Source organism: Sabethes cyaneus, chromosome 3, assembly GCF_943734655.1.
Source record: "Sabethes cyaneus chromosome 3, idSabCyanKW18_F2, whole genome shotgun sequence".
Taxonomy (NCBI): Eukaryota; Metazoa; Arthropoda; class Insecta; order Diptera; family Culicidae; genus Sabethes; species Sabethes cyaneus.
The window spans coordinates 236,707,995-236,729,692 of record NC_071355.1 but is presented as its reverse complement, the minus strand read 5'-3'; the positions used below and the strand labels follow the sequence as shown (position 1 = coordinate 236,729,692).

General features: G+C 43.7%; 2 protein-coding genes across 2 annotated transcripts; one reads left to right on the top strand and one right to left on the bottom strand.

The window, feature by feature from the left end:
* On the bottom strand, window positions 1-7,213 carry LOC128743472 (coiled-coil domain-containing protein 130 homolog). Its single transcript, XM_053840064.1, has 4 exons — window positions 7,120-7,213; window positions 916-1,156; window positions 509-851; window positions 1-454 (listed from the first exon to the last, which is right to left on the bottom strand). The coding sequence occupies exons 2-4, from the start codon at window positions 1,143-1,145 to the stop codon at window positions 59-61; spliced, it is 969 nt and encodes a 322-aa protein (XP_053696039.1). The 5' UTR covers window positions 1,146-1,156; window positions 7,120-7,213; the 3' UTR covers window positions 1-58.
* A 214-nt stretch (window positions 7,214-7,427) lies between these two features.
* On the top strand, window positions 7,428-10,535 carry LOC128741311 (methionine--tRNA ligase, cytoplasmic). Its single transcript, XM_053837042.1, has 3 exons — window positions 7,428-7,649; window positions 7,721-9,847; window positions 9,911-10,535. The coding sequence occupies exons 1-3, from the start codon at window positions 7,547-7,549 to the stop codon at window positions 10,432-10,434; spliced, it is 2,754 nt and encodes a 917-aa protein (XP_053693017.1). The 5' UTR covers window positions 7,428-7,546; the 3' UTR covers window positions 10,435-10,535.
* Window positions 10,536-21,698: the final 11,163 nt, after the last annotated feature.

Below are 21,698 nucleotides of genomic sequence, written 5' to 3'. Positions count from 1 at the left end.
CATACAGTTACTTAGACGCTCGTCCTACTTGGAAGGCACGTTTTATGTTGGTTGGTTCTCAATCACTCTCACTAGATCCCGAACTATAATTACAAAGCAAAAGCTTTGGTTTTTTCCCAGCCGCATATTCCTGACCGGACGCCGTAATGGTAGACTTTGCTGCCGCGGTTGCTGGCCGTTTAACTATTCCCAGGCTAGTCGGTTGTAGTTTGGCGCTGCTAACTTTAAGCTTTTTCAACGACTCACTTGATGACGAAGGCAGAGCCGGTCTAGTTAGGATGGCATACCGTCGTTCGCGATCTTTCTCCGCAATGGATTTAGCGGAGTGAAGACGCATCAGAGCGGCCATCTTTCGATCGGAATCGCTCTCCGGAAGAAGTGAAATATCCAAACTGGATTTCGCCAGCAATGCTTTGTCCTTATCATCTTGCTGTTTAATCTGCTTTTTGCTGGCCTGAAATTTCGTATAATATAAATTAAACTCTCAGTTTTAACTTAGTGTTCATACCCTAAATTCCGCCCGAAGTCGGCTGTTTGCCTCGAAATCATCCTTCCAGATGCTGGTGTTTCGCTGATACAGTGCACCCAGTACGGGCTTCGCATCTTCGGCCACCTTCGTGTCCTTTGCCCCGTGTTCCAGCTTGTACATTGCATCGTCGAAAAGTTTCTTCTGAGCCTCCTTCGTTTCCGGTACAATCTGCTCGTTTTGCGTTGGATCCCAGCGGTTTTCCTGCCGCCTCGCACCGGACACTATCACATAGTCCAGGTTGGCCGGGTCCGTTTTGATCTCAAAGTGATTATCACAGAGGTGGCATTTCATTCGGAATTGGAAAACTGGCGTCGAATAGTACCTGTAAATTTTCATAGTCAGAAAATCGTTAAATAATTTTCAAAAAAATGTACAGAGCAACTTACATGCCAACTTTCGTTTTCTCCGCATTGTATCGAACGCCCATTCCGATGTGATTCTTGCAGCCGTCGCACCAAATGTTGTAGGGCATTTCAAAGCGGATGATGATGATACCCAGGTGAATCTTGCGGGCACGCTCCCGCAGGGCGTGCGTTCCGTGCCATTTGTTCAAACTTCCCACCTTCGGGTCGTAATCCGGCGGATAGTAGTGGTTTTGTCCCTTTCGTTCTCCCATTGTGGATCAGTCTAGAAATTTTTGAAATCAAATAAATAACAATGAATAGTCTACACTAAACAGACGAAATATATTCTTAATTTTAACACGGTGCAGTTGTAGTGCGAAAACTCTGTTGGTCATTTTACATATAAGGCGATTAAATCGCATCTTTACAAAGAGGCGAGCCTTCAGAAGCGAGGCTTGGCCAGATCCTAACCCAATTTTCCTAACTTGAGTGACAGACCTCTACTGATGGATTCGTGTATGCAGATCCATTACAATCTACCTTCCATGATGGTATGCACACACTGCTGGATGGCTATAATGTCAACTTTCTGCGACAAATTAATTCTGTGACTAATAAAAATGGTCGAATGCTCAATCTGTGCTTCGTCAGCAATCCAGACTACGCCCCTCGGCTCACTGCTGTTTCTCATCCTCTCGCGAAGACTGTCTATAATCATCCCGCCTAACACCTGACGTTTGAAGTGGATATTTTGAAGAATGTCAATGTAATTGTTCGGACTTTCTCGAATATCCTCAATTATGTTATTGATCAACATGTTCCTAAACGCCTCCATCTATCAAACATACACCTTGGTAGACTGCAGAGTTGCGACGCTTGAATACATCAAAAAGAGCAGCTCTTAGAAGGCTCCTAAAATATGGAGGTCTATTGCAAGAAATGCACCGCACGTTTGCTCGCTCCTCTTCGTCATGTTTACAATTTGTTTCTGTCCACCGGAATTTTTCCGACGCTATGGAAAACGGCATTTATTTTTCCGGTTCATAAGAAAAGTGATAAAAATCGATAATTATCGAGGTATTGCCGCTTCGTGTGCAGCATTCAAACTATTTGAAAAAGTAATTTTGGAACCAATGTTCTACCATTGTAAGCAATTCATCGACGGTTCTCAACACGGATTCATGCCACGTCGATCAACCACGAAGAATCTCCTTTCAGTTGTTACTTGTGCTGCGGATACCATGTCGAGGCGTTTCCAAACGGATGCAATCTACACCGACCTCTCTGCTGCCTTTGATAAGTTAATGCATGAAATTGAGATTTGCCGAAGTCGACAGGTTGGGACTTCTGGCTGTTAAAATCGGAGAATCAACATCCAGCGATTTTAGTGCTGCGTCCGGTATTCCACAAGGCAGTAATCTAGGCCCGCTCATCTTCGTGGTATGCTTAAACGATGTAAACTCTTCGCTTCGAGAAGCCAGACTTTCCTTTGCTGATAATTTTAAGATCTATAGAAAAACAAAGCTTTATCGACAGACTTCGCAACCGGCTATTAGAATACAGGACAGTCAGGTACTAGTGCAACGATCTTACTATCTAGTAGCACCGCCTAGCCGAGATTCGAACATACGACGACTGACTTGTTAGACCAGCATCGTACCTCGAAACCAACTAGGTTGCCATTTTCCTGCAGAGCTTTTCTTAAAGATGTAATGAAAATAGAATGGTGCTCAACATTAGCAAGTGTTCACTTTTGTCGTTCTCCATGAAAAAACGGCCAATCCTTTTCAACTACCATCTAGACGGTGAACTGATTAAAAGAGAGTCCTGTATCAAGAACCTGGAAGTCCCCCTTGACTCACAGCTCAACTACAAGCAGCACATCAGCTACATCGTTACTAAAGCATCACTCATATACAACATTGCTTGAAGAATTTGTACCGCGCGCTTGTCCGTTCGACGCCAGAATCTTGCTCGGCGGTCAGGTTGGAGAAAATACAACGCAAATTCATTTGATTCGCCCTCCGTCGCCTGTCATGGAACAACCTGCACCAGCTACCAAGATACGAGGCGCGGCTGATGCTAATTGGACACCCTAAGTAGCAACCAGGAAAAATCTGTGCCGAGCAAGCCTTGTAGCTGATATTCTGATGGCAAGGCGCAGTTTGTCCATGGCTTCTCAACCATCATATTAGTCTACGAGCTCAACCACGAAGGACATATGGTCGGTGCTAAATCAGACCGAACAAGGTAGCAAAATTTAAAAAAATGAGTTAATGACAACAAACGCTCAAGAATATTCTAAGTTACATTTTCTAATCTGACTACATAAATGTTACAAATAGCCAATGGTATGAGATGATTTTGAACGATTGATAGGTATAAACCATACAGAGTAGCAAACTTTGAACCCGTTTTGTCACTGGGGGTGGCGGGGCAGAAACGGGTAAAACTTTAAAAATACCCAGAGCGAACCCAACGTCTAAAAAGTTTAACCCAGAGAATTTTTGAATGTCCAAATCTGAAATCCGAAATACACAAGTTTTCGAGTTCTATCACTAAATGGACCAATTTTTAATATGCCGGCAAAAAAAATTAAAATGAATAAAATATAAAAATAAACTCAACATTTTTCGAAAACTTCACTGGTTTTTTGACGTAGGACTACGTCTTACGGCAAGTTTTGAGATAGGGTGTCATTCCAAAAAATCGTAAAATGCGAGCGTCACGAAAAATGAAAGGTTTTGAGCGCTAATATCTCAGCGGTTTTCCAATCGATTTTCAATATTCATACACCAATCGATCGGAAAATCTTCTAAGAATTGACCCAAATGAAGAAAAGTATGGATTCTTGATGTTGAACTATCGAAAAATTGAAAATGATGAACCTATGTTTTACCAGAATTCTCGCTTCGTGATTGGTTGGAAGATTCTTTACGATGATCTTAACCTATACCAATTTGATATCTGTGCTTGGGAAGTAAGCCAAAACAAGGGACCAAGTCTCCTCATTTCAACAAGATTTCTTAACACCACGATTCAACCTAGACCATTTTGAAGTCCTTGCTTGGGAAGTATGCCAGAGAGAGTGACAAAGCCCCCTCGTGCCAACAGATTTCTTACGAATGCGATTAAACCTAGTCCAATTTGAAGTCTGTGTTAGGGAAGTGTGCCAGAAAAAATGACACAAGTTCGTTGTCCCAACAGACCGCAAATTCTTTACTGCGAGACGATTAAACCTCGGCGAACTTGATATCTGTGTTGGAAAAATATGCTACAGCTGTACTGTTCAGTTATAATACGACTCCTTATGAATACGCATCTTGATAAAATAGGATTGAATTGGTAAAATCACGTCAACGTGGAAAACTATGGATAATAAAAACAATCTTTAATTTCAGTAAGCTAGCAGGAAAGCAATAGTTTGTGTTCTTGATTTCGTTAAATTGTTTTCAAATGCACAATCTTTTGTGAATTGAACGTATACAATGTTAATGTTACTACTTTGATAAATGTTACATACAACGCATGTAGCATGTATATATGTTGATACTATATAGTGATACTATCACTACAAAGAGACTTACGTAGTCCTGCGTCACCTATATACGCGGTCGTGTCTTGTACACAACCCCTCTGATTTTTTTCTGTGTTGGGTATTTTTATCACTACGATCATTTGTTTGATCTATTGTGATATATCCCCCTTTTTATTATAGCTATGTTGTGATCCAAGATGACGTACCACTATCAGAAGTGATCGTCATTGTTTGACTAATAGCATTTGTCCAGCCCGGTGATGCACTTCGGATGAAGTGCACTACTGCGCTGGGAGATGTTCTCCAAATATCAGAGCGTTCTAACAGCCCTCTTTCGAAGAACCTTAATCTTTTATTGCGAATTGCCGGACATCGGCATAACAGGTGTTCCGAGTCTTGCCACAGAAGCGACATATATCATCTTGAAGTTTTCCCATTAGCTTCAGATGATATCGGCTCGGACTATCCAGCTTTTTACGCGCTATAATGGTGGCCGCTATAAATTGTGTTCGTAATATGCGAACAATCTTTTTGACAACTCTGCATACATCAAATCTGGCACTCTTCTCTTGCAACACTACCGTGCTCTTTCTTTCGTTTACGTCAAAGAAGGAAAGCAAAACTGTGCGAAATGTAAACAAAACTATTGCCTTCCTTCTTTGGCGTAAACGAAAGAAAGAGCAACACTGCCGTACAGGAGAAGAGTGCCCAGTTTTGATGTATGCAGAGTTGTCAAAAAGATTGTTCACATATTACGAACACAATTTATAGCGTCCGCCATTATAGCGCGTAAAAAGCTGGATATCCTGTTATAAGACCAGTATAAATGCTTAGATCTTTCTTCGAAAGCTCCAGGATTTTCCGAGTCATTGAAAAGTTTGGAGAGATAAACCGTTTCGATTGCCTAGCAATGAAAGTGTTATTCCAATTTGATTCCACTTTCGTACATTCCCATGCTTTTAGCTCCATTTTTAAAGAAGAAGCAGATAAACCACATCAGCTCTTTCATTTCCATCGATTCCACAGTGACCTGGGATTCAGTACAAGTTGACTTGGTTACGACAAGACAATTTTTGGAGTGATTGAATACATTCCCAGACAAGGTTTGATGTGCATGTCGCCGACTTTAGCGCGTTTAGAGTTGCTTGGCTATCGGACATGATGCATATATTTGAATGTCTATAATTCCTGCGCAAGCATAGTCGTACATTCTAGAATTGCTTGTATTTCAGCTTGGAATACAGTTGGCCATCTGCCCCTAGAAATTGACATGTCTATTCGTGGGCCAGTTACTCCTGCTCCCACTTGATTTGAACCCCATTTTTGAACCATCTGTATAGAAAGCTGTCGAGCCTGGACGAATATCGGGACCACCATCTTCCCAGGAATCACGTCTAGGCTCAAATACACGAAATATTCGGTTGAAGTTGTATTTTTTCTCCATCCAATCTTCATTACTGGTTACAAGAGGATTAATACTAATAGTTTTTAGAATACTGAAATGACCTGTTAAGTCTTCTTCAAAAAGGTTCATTGATCTTTTGATCCTCAGAGCACTTTGTTCAGCTTCTAATTGTATAAACTGATGCAATGGAAGTATATAGAGTAAAGCATCCAATGCCTTCGAAGGTGTACTTCTCATTGCACCTGTTATTGAGAGAGTGGCTAGCCTTTGAAGTTTTTCCAGCTTTGTTTGGGTAGTTTTCTCTTTCGTTTTTGGCCACCAGACCAACGAAGCATAGGTAATTCTGGGTCTGACATTGGCCGAATAGATCCAATGGATCATCTTCGGTTTCAGTCCCCATTGCTTACCAAACGTTCTTTTACATATCCATCCAGCTTTTTACGAGCCATAATGGCGGACGTGTTCGTAATATTTCAGACTGATGGTATTTAACTACTTTTACTGTAAACTTTTACCTTCTCGTAAATGGTATGATAGTAGTTTTATTGGCATTTATGCTGAGGCCCTGCCTATCACACCATGATGATATCAAATTTAAAGCCATTTGCATTCGGTCAGCGATAATAGAATCAAATTTTCCTCGAACAATTATGACTATATCATCTGCGAAGCCAATTATTTCAAAGCCTAGCGCTGTCAACATTTGAAGATCAACTATTAAAGACCACAATAAAGGTGATATTACGCCTCCTTGTGGACACCCTTTTACTGCTCTAACGCTTATAGATGAGCTTCCAAGGTTTGCTGATATCTCCCTTTTTGATAACATTTCGCTAATCCAGTGGATAATGGATATATCGAAACCACGTTTCGTCAAAGCCGTAATCAATGAATTATGAGATGAATTACCAAATGCGCCTTCTATGTCTAGAAAGGCAGCTAGTGAAATTTCCTTCGCTTCAAAAAACTTTTCTATTTTTTTTACAACAGTTTGTACTGCTGTTATCGAAGATTAGCGTTCTTGATATGCTTGATAACTTGACTGGTTATTAAAACTACAAATTTGACTTTTAATTCTGAATTTGAATTACCCATAAGTTGGGTCAAATTTTCCAACAAATTCGTAACAAAGCACGCGATGTTTCTGATCGTGCGATGTTTTTCGCATTCGCATTCTACTGACCAATACCGTTACACAAATGGATGTCTTTTCCAAACGATTCATTTCTAGTTATTTTGTTTCATCACAATGATTGCAAGCAATTGTAACAATCAGCTCTCCAACACGGCACACAAAACTTACTTGTCTAAGGCCCCGGTTCCTGCTTAATTACGTCCAAATTTCGACGATTCCAAAAAGATTATGGCAATTTAAGTATTCTGCGATGCACTGTTTACTTCTGATTTTTTTGTTTACACGAAATAATTTTGACAACCAATAAATGCATCGAATGCATCGCAATACACTGAAAGAAAAAATACCCGCGCATCAGGCATTACACATGCGCAAAAATGATTACATTGATGACGATGACGATCAATTTGTGTCCACTTTCTGCTAATGATGACAGTTCAACATTCTTCACCGCCAGCGCCACGCACGAAGATATTGCAGCATTTTTCTTTTATCACCAATAGAGCACATTGCGGGTTTTATTGTTAAATTTCATCAGATTTCTCGAATTGTAGTGCAGTGATTGAGTTGGCTGATCCGACTTGGTGATTACGCGATGATTATCTTTACGAATCAGGGAAATCCCCTTGGATTGAAACTACTCATTTGTGCAAAATTCGCTGGTAAAGATGTGGAAGTGAAGACCGTAACTCTGAACGGTAATTGAACCATATTTGGATAAAAAGGTCAAAAGGGTCAATTAATTAGCCTGGTGGTCGTTTCATTTCAGATGATCAGTTGAAAGCGATAAAGCACCTGCCGATCCTTCAGCTGTCGAGTGGAGTTCAGTTGTTTTCGACGGATGTTGCGGCCAAGTATCTGCTGCCGGACGAAACGCCCGTCATCCAGCGCGACGAGTGGCTCGAGTGGTCCAGTACGCGGTTGGCACCGGCCCTGACCCACAATATGGCCGTCGGAAGTCGACAGGATCCGAACACGAAACCGATACTGAATTCGCTGGTCAAGTTCTTGGACGATTGTCTGAGTAAGAATACGTTTCTAACGGGGGAGAAGCTGACGTCGGCTGACATCTCCGTGTGGAGTCTGCTGGCACCGGACGGCACGCTGAAGGGAGCGCAAAATATCGATAATCTCCTGCGGTGGTATCGTGCGATTAACGCCATGCCGGAAGTGAAGCAAGCACTCGAGCAGCTTCCCTTGAAGGAACTAAGTTTCGCCTCGCTGCAGCAATCGAATCGATTTGGCGGTTTGCATCACATTGTACTCGATCCGCAGATCATCGATTTCGAAGGCCAGGTGCTGGTGGATACTTCCGACAACATTGCTGCTACGGTTCAGAAGGAGGAGATTCAGCTGGCCAAGGATTCGTTCGTTGTGGTTGCCGATCGAGCGGGTGAGGAAGAGAAAATTGTGCTGCCAAAGGCAGGGCAGAAGAATAACCTAGTTACTTCGGCGCTGCCGTACGTGAACAATGTTCCCCACTTGGGAAACATTATCGGTTGCGTCCTTTCGGCGGACATTTTTGCTCGCTATTCTCGACTTTGCGGTTACAATACGTTGTACATCTGTGGAACGGATGAGTATGGAACGGCAACGGAGACGAAGGCTTTGGCGGAAAATCTGTCACCTAAACAGATTTGCGATAAGTATTTCGAAATTCACAACTCGATTTATCGTTGGTTTGGCATTGGGTTCGATTACTTCGGAAGAACGACCACGGATGAGCAGACACGGATTGTTCAGGAGATGTTTGTAGATTTGTACAATGGAGGATTCATTGAGACGCGAGCTGTGGATCAGTTGCTTTGTCAGAAATGTGAACGCTATCTGGCTGATCGGTTCGTTGAGGGAACCTGTCCGCATCCGGGTTGTGGTTATGAGGATGCCCGTGGTGATCAGTGCGATGCTTGTGGAAAGCTGGTTAACGCTATCGAATTGATTCGTCCAAGGTGCAAGGTTTGTAACACCTCACCGGTCATCTGCCAGTCAAGTCAATTTTTCCTGGATTTGCCGAAAATCGAACCCACTCTGCGAGAATGGGTTGATCGAGCGGAAACCGGCTGGACACACAATGCTCGCGTAATCACTCGTGCATGGCTGAAGGAAGGTCTCAAATCCCGCTGCATTACGCGTGATCTCAAGTGGGGCATTCCCGTTCCGCTTGAAGGTTACGAAGACAAGGTGTTCTATGTGTGGTTTGATGCGCCAATCGGTTACATCTCAATGACCAGTCGATATAGCAAGGAATGGCGACAGTGGTGGCAGCCAGCTCAGGACACCAAAGTCGATCTCTACCAGTTCATGGCCAAAGATAATGTTCCCTTCCACTCGGTTATGTTCCCTGCTTCGCTGATCGGTATCAACAAAGGCTACACGCTCGTTTCGCACATCATGGCAACGGAATATCTCAACTATGAGGATGGAAAGTTCAGCAAGAGTCGTGGAATCGGCGTTTTTGGAAACGACGCCCAAGCTACGGGCATTCCGGCTGACGTTTGGCGTTTCTATCTTGGTGCAGCTCGACCTGAAGGTCAGGATTCAAGCTTCAGCTGGAACGATCTGGCGGCTCGGAACAACAATGAACTGCTGAAGAATCTCGGAAACTTTGTGAACCGTGCGCTTGTTTTTTGTGAAAAATATTTCGATTCGACAGTTCCACCGATAAAGTTGAACGATGAAGACTACACCATGCTGGCGCTCATTAATCGTGAACTGAAGGGTTACATTCATCAGATGGAGAGGGCTCGACTACGAGACGGGATTCGGCATTTGCTTACCATCTCCCGTTACGGTAACCAGTACATGCAATCGGAAGAACCATGGGTGCTAGTTAAAGGAACCGATGACCAGAAGGCACGTGCTGGAACCGTGATTGGCTTATGCGCAAATATTGCCTGTAAGTATCTGTTTGATTTCATTGATTTTCGTTTTTACTAACAGCGACATCTTATCCCGACAGGTCTCCTGGCAACCCTCATATTCCCCTTCATGCCGACAACTGCCCGCAACCTTTACACTCAGTTGAACGTCCGCCCCGGCCATCTCGACTCAGAAAAACCACAAATGTGTATTCTTCTGCCCAGTGGCCACAAGATCGGCAAACCAGCCGTTCTATTTAACAAAATCGAGCAGAGTAAAATCGATGAGCTGAAGAAAAAGTATGCCGGCACCCAGCAGCAGCAGCCGCCGCAGGCGGCAACGCCCCAATCTCCGAAGGATACCTCTCCTACCAGTAAACTGTTTACCGATTTTCAAGAAGCCCAGAAAGCCGTTGACGAACAGGCCGACAAGGTACGCAAGATGAAATCGGCCAACACCGACAAAAGCGTCTGGATGCCGGAGGTTAACATTCTGATCGAGTTGAAAAAACAGCTTCTGTCCTTCGTCCAACCCCGACTGTCGCAGAGCGTGGCAACGCCAACCGACCAGCAGCAACCAACCGCCAAGACAGGCGCTGGTAAAAAGAAGAAAAACAAACAATAAGCTCGGCTTAGTGTCGATTTCAATTGGAAATTTTCACCATCAAATGTTAATAACGAATGTTCATTAAAATTCGTTTCGCTTATCGTAAAATAAATGTCAATCCGTACTGGTTTTCATTCATTTACCCAATAAATGTGCATATTGATTTCTGATGCCTATTCCCCTCCCATGGGTAGGTGGTTTGACGCGTACTTCGGCCAAACGACCTAAAAATTCTTAGTTCCGCATGTAGAATGTTTATAGTTTAAGTTGGATATATGTGTAGTATGTAGTATTGCATAATTTAGCTTTATGTGTAGCATGTGTCTCGTAAAGCGGAATGGAGCGAAATCGAACGGATTTGATTTTAAATTCAATCCGTTTGGGCCGAAGCACCGGGAGGGCTTACTCGGTTCCCTAGATGAATTGCTGGTATGAACAGAAATTTCTCTAGAAAACTGAAACCAAATCCTACCCACCATTCATGAGATTTTGACTTACTCATGAAAATTAAAATGTATCGCTAGTTAGAACGAACGAGTGTTCAAAAATGATGTGATGTCTTTATTTGCGTAATCGAGACATTTTCTATGAGATTGCCATAGAATTTGTGGCTGTTATGCGATTATGGACAGCACAGCACTGAAAAATATACACACACGTACATGTATACATGTGTATGCATGTATGAGTGTGCATGGGTGTATAGGTACGAATGAATATATGTTTGAGTGTTCTATGATGAGTCGGAAATTCTTCTTATACCTATGCTGCCAAATTACAATTATTAATGGGCAGGAAGTTATAGTCAGTAGCTGTGTTTCCTGTATCAGTTTCCTATGCTATTACTATTATTACTAATATTGCTATCGTTGCTGTTACTGTCACCTCTATTGTATTGTTTTGGATGTAAATAAAATTTTTTTTTTATTTTTTTTTTCTTAGAATGATTTGCATGTCTTGTGACTAACCGCGTTAACGGTATTCAACTAACAACATAAAATGATCATGTTATGACGCTGTTTGTCTCCCAAGGGCCTTCCTAATGCTGATGAGCCTCTGTCGGAGAGTCCATCAAGTCGAACGGTGGCAACTCACCGGCGGCCTGCTCCTCTCCATTCTTGCGGCTGTCGTCGCGGTCGGACTTAGTGGATCACTCGAAAAGATTTATAGCCTCGATATATATCTTGTTCTGTCCATTGCCCAATGCTGGCAGACTTCAACTGAAATTCCATTTCTAACTAAATCTTTTTAGAGTTAAAACTTCTTCAAGTAAAAACAGGTATTCGATTCTCTGGCTGATTCAAGCGATAGCGAAGGGCTGTCCTCAATCATTTCCACTTCCTAAAATGGGGTCATAGTACATAATATATAGCCGTGGTATGAGGATTTTTTTTTTTCGATTCAATACCATCCTCACAGAATTATCAACGTCGTTAACATCTTATTAAGTCTTGCTTTAGTGACAGCTTGCACTTAAGACCTAACACGGCATATATACATATCTCCAAGTGAAGTTCTTTTTGATCCACCTCATCCCTTCTTAGTTACAGAATCATTTCAATTGACCACGGTCTGAAGAGCATACCGACAAATCGGTTGACTACCGCTACAAATATGCAATTAATGCCACCGGGAATAATACGAGCGAGTACCAGTCCCCATTATATCGCATCTGCTCTATTTTTCGGAAGTTCAAGTGGTTTTTCGATAGTTCTGAGCGATAATATTGCTCTTGAATAATATTCCGCACAAAATATTCGAAAATTTACGCCAACAGCTACAATACTGCAAAGATGGTAGATAAAGAAGCGGCTGTGGCTTTTAATGACCATAGGTTGTTGAACAGCGCTGGGTCAATCGTGATGACATGAGTATTTGGGAGATGAGTAACGTCCATCCTAGCGAGTAGTTAGTCGGTAGTAGCATAGGTGATGGACAGACATAGAATTCTCGTGATATTACTAACTTGAAAGTTGCAATCAACATGTTCACTAAAAAATTCCTCTTTTCTTTTCTTTTCTTTTCTTTTCTGCCTGATCTCTATCGCTTCTTCTCACGGCAACAATAATGTTGCCGTGAGGGGAGGCAAGAGACCAGCCACAGATGACCACACTGGTGACAACGATAAAGAGGACGGCCGGCGTGGAGCCTGCTTCAGGTTTAATAGGATTGACTACGAACAAGATGAGGAAACAAACAAAGGAAGGAGAAAACAAGATAAGTACAAGCCATCTTATGCTATATTGACCAAGCACACAATTATATCAAGCCAAGTTCTGTCACTCTTCTTCCGCCCATTAATCCATAATCACCAATACATTATGGAGCTAGCGTAATCCGCACGGATTCTTTTAACATTATCACAACCACCTTATCTCAGCCCTGGACAGACTTGGCTCTAACTGCCCCACCTTGTGCTGCAAACAGAAACAGAACATATTGATTTCTGATGCCTATTCTTTACTTCTAGCAGCATAGTGCCAGGTGCTGGCTGTATCAGGAATTCCTCTCCCCTGTACTCGGTCCTGGGCTACTCGAAGCTAATTCGTTGATCATCTCTATTCCTGATGCCGGTGGGGTTTTTGAAGATAACATATCGGTTCCCTACCCAATCGTCTTGCATCCTGCGTATGCTTCTTGATCGAAGTGTATTGCGGAGGGAAAAATCGAGGCCTCACTTGCAAGTTGAATGCGTCGTTGAATCTCCTTACTCGATTTGTGGTAACCCAATCGTCCTAGCCTTCGTAGCGGCGTAGATTGCCTCTGCCGTCCCACGGTTTTTAGTAATGATGTCTAGGTCGTCTACGAAAGCTACTAGGAGTTGGCTTTTTGCCAACGATCCTTCCTCTTGTTTCGATGCTTCTCGCGATCGTTTCTCCACCTCTCAAATCCTTGAAATTATCCAGTGCACTGTCGTTGCCATTTTTGTAGAGTCTGCCGGGAGTCGGTCCTTTTCGGCGGCTCTGTTATTCTTCACCGATTTTCACCGGGAGTATACTCCTATAGGCCCGTTGTTATCGCTTGCAGGCACTCCTATAGGTTAACTTCCGTTCCATTTCCTTTTATTATCCGTATCCGTATTATATTCCATTTTCTTTTGGTAAAATTTGGCACAGATCCTCTACACCTTCTCGACTTTGCGACAAATTTCTTGCAGTGCCATGATGCCGAACTTTCAGGGTTCTAGCTGTTCCAGCAGTACCCTGTCTCCGCCCACGAAATTCAGCGATCCTGCAGATCCTTCCAGATATAAAGCATTCATTCCATGTTCTTATTTCGTCACCTATGTCCATGCTGAATATTCCGGGTCGAATTTGGTTGATTGTTCATAGTATTTTTAGATTTAGATAGGTTGCCCCACTAGGGCCACGCACCGAGTTAGGTGTAGTACCGAGACAACACATTTCTTATTTTGGTAGCCAGCTTCGGATCAGACGCAGCGTTGAGCCGCTTCTAACCTGGAGTACAACAGAGCATTTGTTTGAGAAATCGTCAAGCCATCAAGAACCGATGCTCAGGCTGATAAGGCTATTTCTCGTTGCTACACTCTGCGTTCGCATGGATTCTGTTATAGACCAAACTCGTGTTTTTAGTCTTTGACCTTGAAAATGCGGTCAGGCATTAATATTAATATTTTTTTTTTTAAACGGTGGTTCTATAATTCATGGAGCGCCGGTAGGGGAAAGAGCGGGAAGCCGGGGGGTGGGGGTTATTGGTAGCTACGCTACGGTATATGACCGGGGTTTGGTTACCACTAAGGTTGCTCGTTGAGTTGCCCTACTGTACAACAATTTACTCACGGTTATTAACCTGCTGATCACCAGAAGTACAGTCACCCCAGTATTACGGGCCACCCAGTATTATGGGCCAGTCTATACTTTACGTTAGTTTTATACATAGAAAACTAACATTTAACCATCGAGTATGAGTTTAATAGACAGAAGCAACATTCCGCTGCATGCTTGACAGCAATACACTTAGTTCCAATGCGCTAATTTTCCTAGTTTTCCGATAATTGTAAGTAGGCTCCAATCGACCGTCGATTTGTTGTTATTTTTGCGGTTGTTATAAAAAGTCGGTAGTGAATTATAAGCTGAATAGCGGCGTAAATTTTTATGTCTGGGCGCAAAATGGATGGGAATCCGTGGAATAGGTATGTATTCATTGAATTACGGTGAAGCCACCTAGAAAAATTCGTTTTCCGCTTTAATATACGAAGTTAAACAATGGCCCATAATACTGGGAGCAAAATTAACTTTTCCCAGTATTATGGGTCAAGCGTATAGAATAGATCAACAGTACTCGCTGTTTTTGACTAAAATTATAATTTGTTTTCAGTAAAACGAAAAAACGTGCAAGGAAAATCAATATACAGACATCGAAGCACTATGATCCTGATATATTGCATCACGCTCTTGATCTAGCAAGACAAATCGAAAAAGTTCAGGAAGTTGCTAGGGATCACAATCTACCGTACAGGAAAGTTCCGCGTTAATTTTGGAAACCATCCAAAACTAATACGCTAGGACCAAATACTTTTCCTCTTCCTGAACTTACTAACTTTACTTAGTTGGTTAGTCGTCCTAAGACAAAGCCTGATGAACAAAGTTTCTCCAATGCATTCGATTGCGGGCCAACGCTCTCCAATTCTTCGGACACCCTGTACTCTCCGCCAGATCTCGCTCCACCTAGTCTGACTATCTTGCTCACTGCGCCCCTGGTCATCTTATTCCTACCGGTTTTGAAGAAAATACCATCTTTACAGAATAGTTGTCCGGCATTCTTGCAACTTGTCCTGCCTATCGTATCCGTTTAGCTTGTCGCTTTTTGTATACTTGGTTTGCCATAGAGACCATTACGTTGATGAAACCCTTTGTGTGATTCGAATGAACTTGACAATCCATTTGAAATCCGAACACAGAATTTAGTACCATCCATCATAGATTGAATCAGTTTGATGAGCTTCCTGAAGAAGAAGCTAAAATTGAATCTAACCTTACCTCACTCGGACAGTTGCTGAGTTCAGTACAAGATACAACAAGATCCCTAAATCGCGAGAATTACACACACACACACATACATACACACACACACACACACACACACACACACACACACACACACACACACACACACACACACACACACACACACACACATACATACATACACACACACACACACACACGCGCGCGCTCGTTTTTCTCGAAATAAAACCAGTTTTGTTTCACTGACTCATAATACTGGGAAATTTGACCCATAATTCTGACCAGGTTTAAAATTGGCCCATAATACTGGGAATGGAATATGCTTACATTTTGTTATTCTGCAAAAAAGTATGGGATTTTGGAACAAGATTGCCTACAGGACATCAATTTATGAAATATTTATAACCAATTAAGTTAAAAATAAACTGTAAATTATTTAAATCTGTGTTTCTACCAATAATTTCATAGCATTATCGTGCTTAACTGGCCCATAATACTGGGATGACTGTAGTTTTTCCATCCTTCTTTCCTTAGTTGGCTTTACGTTTTATGACAAGGCCTGCGAAATATAATTCCTCCATTTGATTCGGTTCATGGCACAGCTGGTCTACGCGGGCACCCAGTGCTCGCCAGATCTCGCTCCACCTGGTCTTGCCATCTCGCTCGCTGTGCCCCTCTGTCTTATTCCTACCGGATTCGATGAGGATATTTTTGCAGGATAGTTGTTCGGCATTCTAGTAGCATGTTCTGCCCAACGTATCCGTCCAGGTTTAACCACTTTCTGAATGCTGGGTTTGTCGTAGAGTTGCGCGAGCTCGTGGTTCATTCTTCGCCTCCATACACCGTTCTCTTGCACTCCGCCAAAGATGATTCTTAACACCTGCCGTTCGAAAACTTCGAGTGCTCCCAAATCCTCTTGTAACAGTGTCTACATTTCAGGCCCGTAGAGGACAACCAGTCTAATTAGCGTTTTGTATACAATATGTACTTTGTACGGAAGCTCAAATTATTCGACCGCAAGTGTTTGTGGAGTCCGTAGCAGGCCCGAATGCCGCTAGTAATATGCCTTTTAATCTCGTTTTCGTTTTAGCAGCCGAGAACCGGGGTGGCTCATGCCGAATCAAGGATTCCTCTCCATTGTATACGGTCCTGGGCTACTCGGCGCCAATTCGTTGCGCGTCTCGACATACGCAAGTCGGTTACAACCTGGTCAAGTCATCTAGCACTTTATTTAGTCGTTAATGACTGAGTAAGTTTTAAACCATATTTTTCCATCTTTCTTTCCTTAGTTGGCTTTACGTTTTATGACTAGTCCTTTGAAATATAATTCCTCCATTTGATTCGGTCCATGGCAGCTGGTCTACGCGAGCACCCAATGCTCACCAGATCTCGTTCCACCTGGTCTTGCCGCCTCGCTCGCTGTGCCCCTCTTCGCCTTGTTCCTACCGGATTCGATGAGAAAATTTTTGCAGGATAGTTGTTCGGCATTCTAGCAGCATGTCCTGCCCAACGTATCCGTCCAGCCTTAACCACTTTCTGAATACTGGGCTTGTCGTAGAGTTGCGCGAGCTCGTGGTTCATTCTCCGCCCCCATGCAGCGTTCTCTTGCACGCCGCCAAAGATGATTCTTAACACCTGCCGGTCGAAAACTCCGAGTGCTCACAAATACTCTCCTAGCAGTAGCCCGTAGAGGACAACCAGTCTAATTAGCGTTTTGTACAATATGCACTTTGTACGGAGGCACAGATTGTTCGACCGCAAGTGTTTGTGTTTGACTACCTCGCACTCATCCACGTCGATTACCACGGTACAACCCAAGCGGGCCCTGTCGCGTTCGCCAGCATATACTTCGTTTTAGACGTACATATTTATCTTCAACCCAACCAGTTTCAGACCGGTGTACTGATCTTCCACCGCCTCAAATGTTCTGCCGACAGCATCCACATCGTCAGCAAAACATATAAATTGACTTACTTATGTGTCCATGTCCACCGGTCCGGCAGAACAAAGGGATGAAATCCGAGATCTTCACTGCTGACGGTTACCCGCTAGGTAAAAGCCAACCTGTCGCCAAGACAAGTTTTCGTCTACAGCCCGGATGTCGTTGACTAGGCTGCGTCGCCATCAGCCTTTGGGTCTGCCTCTTCTACGCTGTCCTTGTGGATTCCAGTCGAGTGTTTCTCTGCAAACCTCGTTCGCTCCTTTCCTCATGGTGTGTCCGATCCACTTCCACCTACGTTCACGAATTTCTGTGGCTATCGGCCGTTGATGACAGCGACGATGGAGTTCCTCATCAGGCCACCAGGCATGAATGATGTATCGCAGGCACCGATTAATGAATACCTGCAGTTTTTGCGTTATCTCTGCTGAAACGCACCACGTTTCGCAGCCATACAGCAGTACGGATTTAACGTTTGAGTTAAACATTCGGGTTTTTGTACGTGGAGTGATCTGGTTTGAGCGCTAAATGCTTCGCAGATCTGCAAAGGCCTTCCTGATCCGTGTGGCTATATCAGTCTTGGTACCACCACCGGGCGTTGTCTGGCTACCAAGATATTATAAGGCGACTACCTGCTCAACTTGTTGTCCCGCTACTGTGAAGTTAGTGGAATTGTCAGTGTTCACTACCATAGACTTAGTTTTCGCTACATTGACTGTGAGACCTGCTGTCTGGGAGCTCTCGGAGAGGTCGGCTAACTTGCTCTGCATATCGTTTCGGCGTTGTGCGAGCAAGACAATGTCGTCGGCTAGGTCGAGATCATTTAGCTGCTCCATCGTTAGAGGACTCCAAGGCAATCCTCGATTGTCAATTGCTCCAACTAATATCTTATCCATAACGGTGAGAAACAGAAGCGGTGATAAAATGCAGCCCTGTGCCCCTGTCTCACGCCAGCAGTAACCCTTATGGGGTCGGACAAGATGCCGTCGTGCAAAACCTTGCATGAGAACGTCTCGTACTGAGCTTCGATGAGATGGACTAGCTTATCTGGAACACCTCTAAGCCTAAGTGCGCCCCAGACGTTTTCGTGGTTGAGTTGGTCGAACGCCTTTTCGAAGTTAACGAGCACCAGCAGAAGAGTCTTGGAATTCGTTGATTTGCTCCAATAGAATGCGGAACGTTGTGATATGATCTACACATGATTGGCCAGCACGGAATCCAGCTTGCTGCCGCCGGGGAGTAGCGTTGATCTTCTCCTGGATCCGATTGAGGATTACCTTACCTTTGAATACAACAGTACGGATTTATTATTTGAGTTGAAAATCCGGGGTTTCGTATGTAGAGTGAACTGGTTTGAGCACCAAATGTTTCACAGACCTATAAAGGCACCGCTGGTCTCCCTGATCGCGTAATATGCGGAGTTGGAGCGGCTGCATCGTTCTCAGGAAACGCGGAAGTTCTACCAGAAACTGAACGGATCCCGCAAAGGCTTTGTGCCGCGAGCCGAAATGTGTCGGGATAAGACTGGCAGTATTCTGACGGACGATCGTGAGGTGACGGATAGGTGGAAGCAGCACTTCGACGAACACCTGAATGGCGCCCAGGCGGAAAACCATGGCGGCGGGAAAGCGATTTCGACGGTGCAGCAAACGGGGAAGAGGTGCCAACCCCAACGATAGGCGAAGTTAAGGAGGCCATCATGCAGCTAAAGAACAACAAGTCAGCTGGAAAAGATGGCATCGGAGCGGAGCTTATTAAAATGGGACCAGAAAAGCTGGCCGTTTGTCTACACCGACTAATTGTTAGAATTTGGGATACGGAACAGCTACCGGAGGAGTGGAAAGATGGGGTTGTCTGCCCGATCTACAAAAAGGGCGACAAGTTGGACTGTGAGAACTATCGAGCGATCACCGTTCTCAATGCCGCTTATAAAGTGCTGTCCCAAATCATTTTCCGCCGTCTATCACCAATGGCGAATAGATTTGTGGGAACTTATCAAGCCGGCTTCGTCGAAGGTCGGTCTACAACGGATCAAATATTTACACTGCGGCAAATCCTCCAAAAGGGCCGTGAATACAGAGTTCCCACGCATCATTTATTCGTTGACTTCAAAGCCGCATATGATACCATCGACCGGAAAGAGCTATGGAAAATCATGGACGAGAACAGCTTCCCCAGGAAGCTCATCAAACTGATTAAATCTACGATGGATGGTACGCAGTGCTGTGTTCGGATTTCGGGTGGATTGTCAAGTTCATTCGAATCACACAGAGGGCTTCGTCAAGGTGATGGTCTTTCATGCCTGCTGTTCAACATAGCGCTACAAGGTGTTATGAACCGAGCGGATATCAACACGCGGGGCACGATATTCAACAAATCTAGTCAATTCGTCTGCTTTGCCGATGACATGGATATTATCAGCAGAACATCTGTGGCGGTGGCTGAACAGTACACCAGACTAAAGCGCGAAGCAGAAAAGATTGGGTTAAAGGTAAATACGTCTAAAACAAAGTACATGCTGGCCAGCGGAACCGAGGCCGAACGACACCGCTTGGGCAGTAGTATATTGATCGACGGCGATGAGTTTGAGGTAGTCGATGAATTTGTCTACCTTGGCTCATTGGTAACGGCGGACAATGATACCAGCCGTGAGATTCGGAGGCGTATTATCAGCGGAAGTCGTGCTTACTATGGGCTCCACAAGCAATTGCGGTCGAGCAGACTAAGTCCCCGTACAAAGTGCACCCTGTACAAGACGTTTATTAAACCGGTTGTTCTCTACGGGCATGAAACATGGACAATGCTCGAGGAGGACCTGCGAGTGCTCGGAGTCTTCGAACGACGAGTGCTAAGAACGATCTTCGGCGGCGTACAGGAGAACGGAGTATGGAGGCGGAGGCGAACCATGAACTCGCACAGCTCTATGGCGAACCCAGTATCCAGAAGGTAGCTAAAGCTGGACGGATACGATGGTCAGGGCATGTTGCAAGAATGCCGGATAACTACCCTGCAAAGATGGTGTTCGCCTCAAATCCGGTAGGAACAAGACGACCAGGAGCGCAGCGAGCAAGATGGTTAGACCAGGTGGAGCGAGATCTGGCGGAGAGTACTCGGTGTCCGAGGAATTGGAGAGCGGTAGCCCTCAACCGAGTTACATGGAGAAATTTTGTTCAACAGGCTTTGTCTTAGGATGGCAAGCCACCTAAGTAAGTAAGTGGTCTTCCTGATCCGTGTAGCTAGCCACTCTTGGTACAACCCTCGGGCGTTGTCTGGCTACCATAATATTGAAATCTGCTTCTGTGAAGTGCGGTGGGTTTTGTCATCTTACTACTCAGAAACAGACGATCTAATAAAACGGCAGATGCTTCTTGATTCCTTAAGAAGTATTGTAGGAAATCCGAAGCTAACTCCTTTAGGACTTGCTAAATTGAGAAGTTTCTGGTACTTCCAAAAACACCAGAATTTCCAATGGTCCTTTATTTTTATCTAAGATTTACCAGAATACGAATACGAAAATCGAAATCGGGAGGAGGAGTGTTAGAAGCAGTAGCCTGTCAGACCATCTAAAAACTAAGTAAAACCTTACGTCAATATGCTTGCTTCTTCTTTCTATTCGGTCACCCTCCGCCATCTTTATGCAGCTCTGATTATCTTCGTACACCGTTGTTGGATCAATTGGCACTTCTCCGACTTCTTTCACCAATCGTCTCAACCAGATGAGCTCCTGACATTCTTCTGCAAGTGCAATAATTTTGGCTTCTGTTGAACTACACAAGTTTGTTGAGAATATCACTTTTTGCACCTGGCTGAAACTGGTGTTCGCATGTAGCATACAGGTAACGTACAATCCTCTTCGCCTCTTTCCAATCACATTGATTCGGACAACTCGATTTTTGCACCAAGATTGACGTGCTTACTGCAATATCTGGTCTCGTGTAAACCGCTACATACAGAAGCGAAAAACGATAAAAATCTGAGGGGTTGTGCACAAGACACGACCGCATTGGTGACAGGACTACGTAAGTCTGTTACGTAGCGATAATAGGATGTATCCATGTATGTATGTAATACGATTCTTCATGCATACAAGCTACATAAGCAACGTTTATCCGAGTAGTAACATTGTATACGTTCAATCTTGAACAGATTTCGGAGTTATTTCCATGAATTGATTGAAACTATTTTATTAAAACAAATCGAAGTCACAGTAAACCAAACAGTAAATAAATTTTTATAATCTCTTTCTACGTTGAATAGTGCTTTTCCTGGTAATCGGTAGACGGTACGCGCGAGTTATCAAAAAACTGAAAAATTTGCGCAAAACTTTTCTGCAGTTTACAAAAGAAGAACACTGA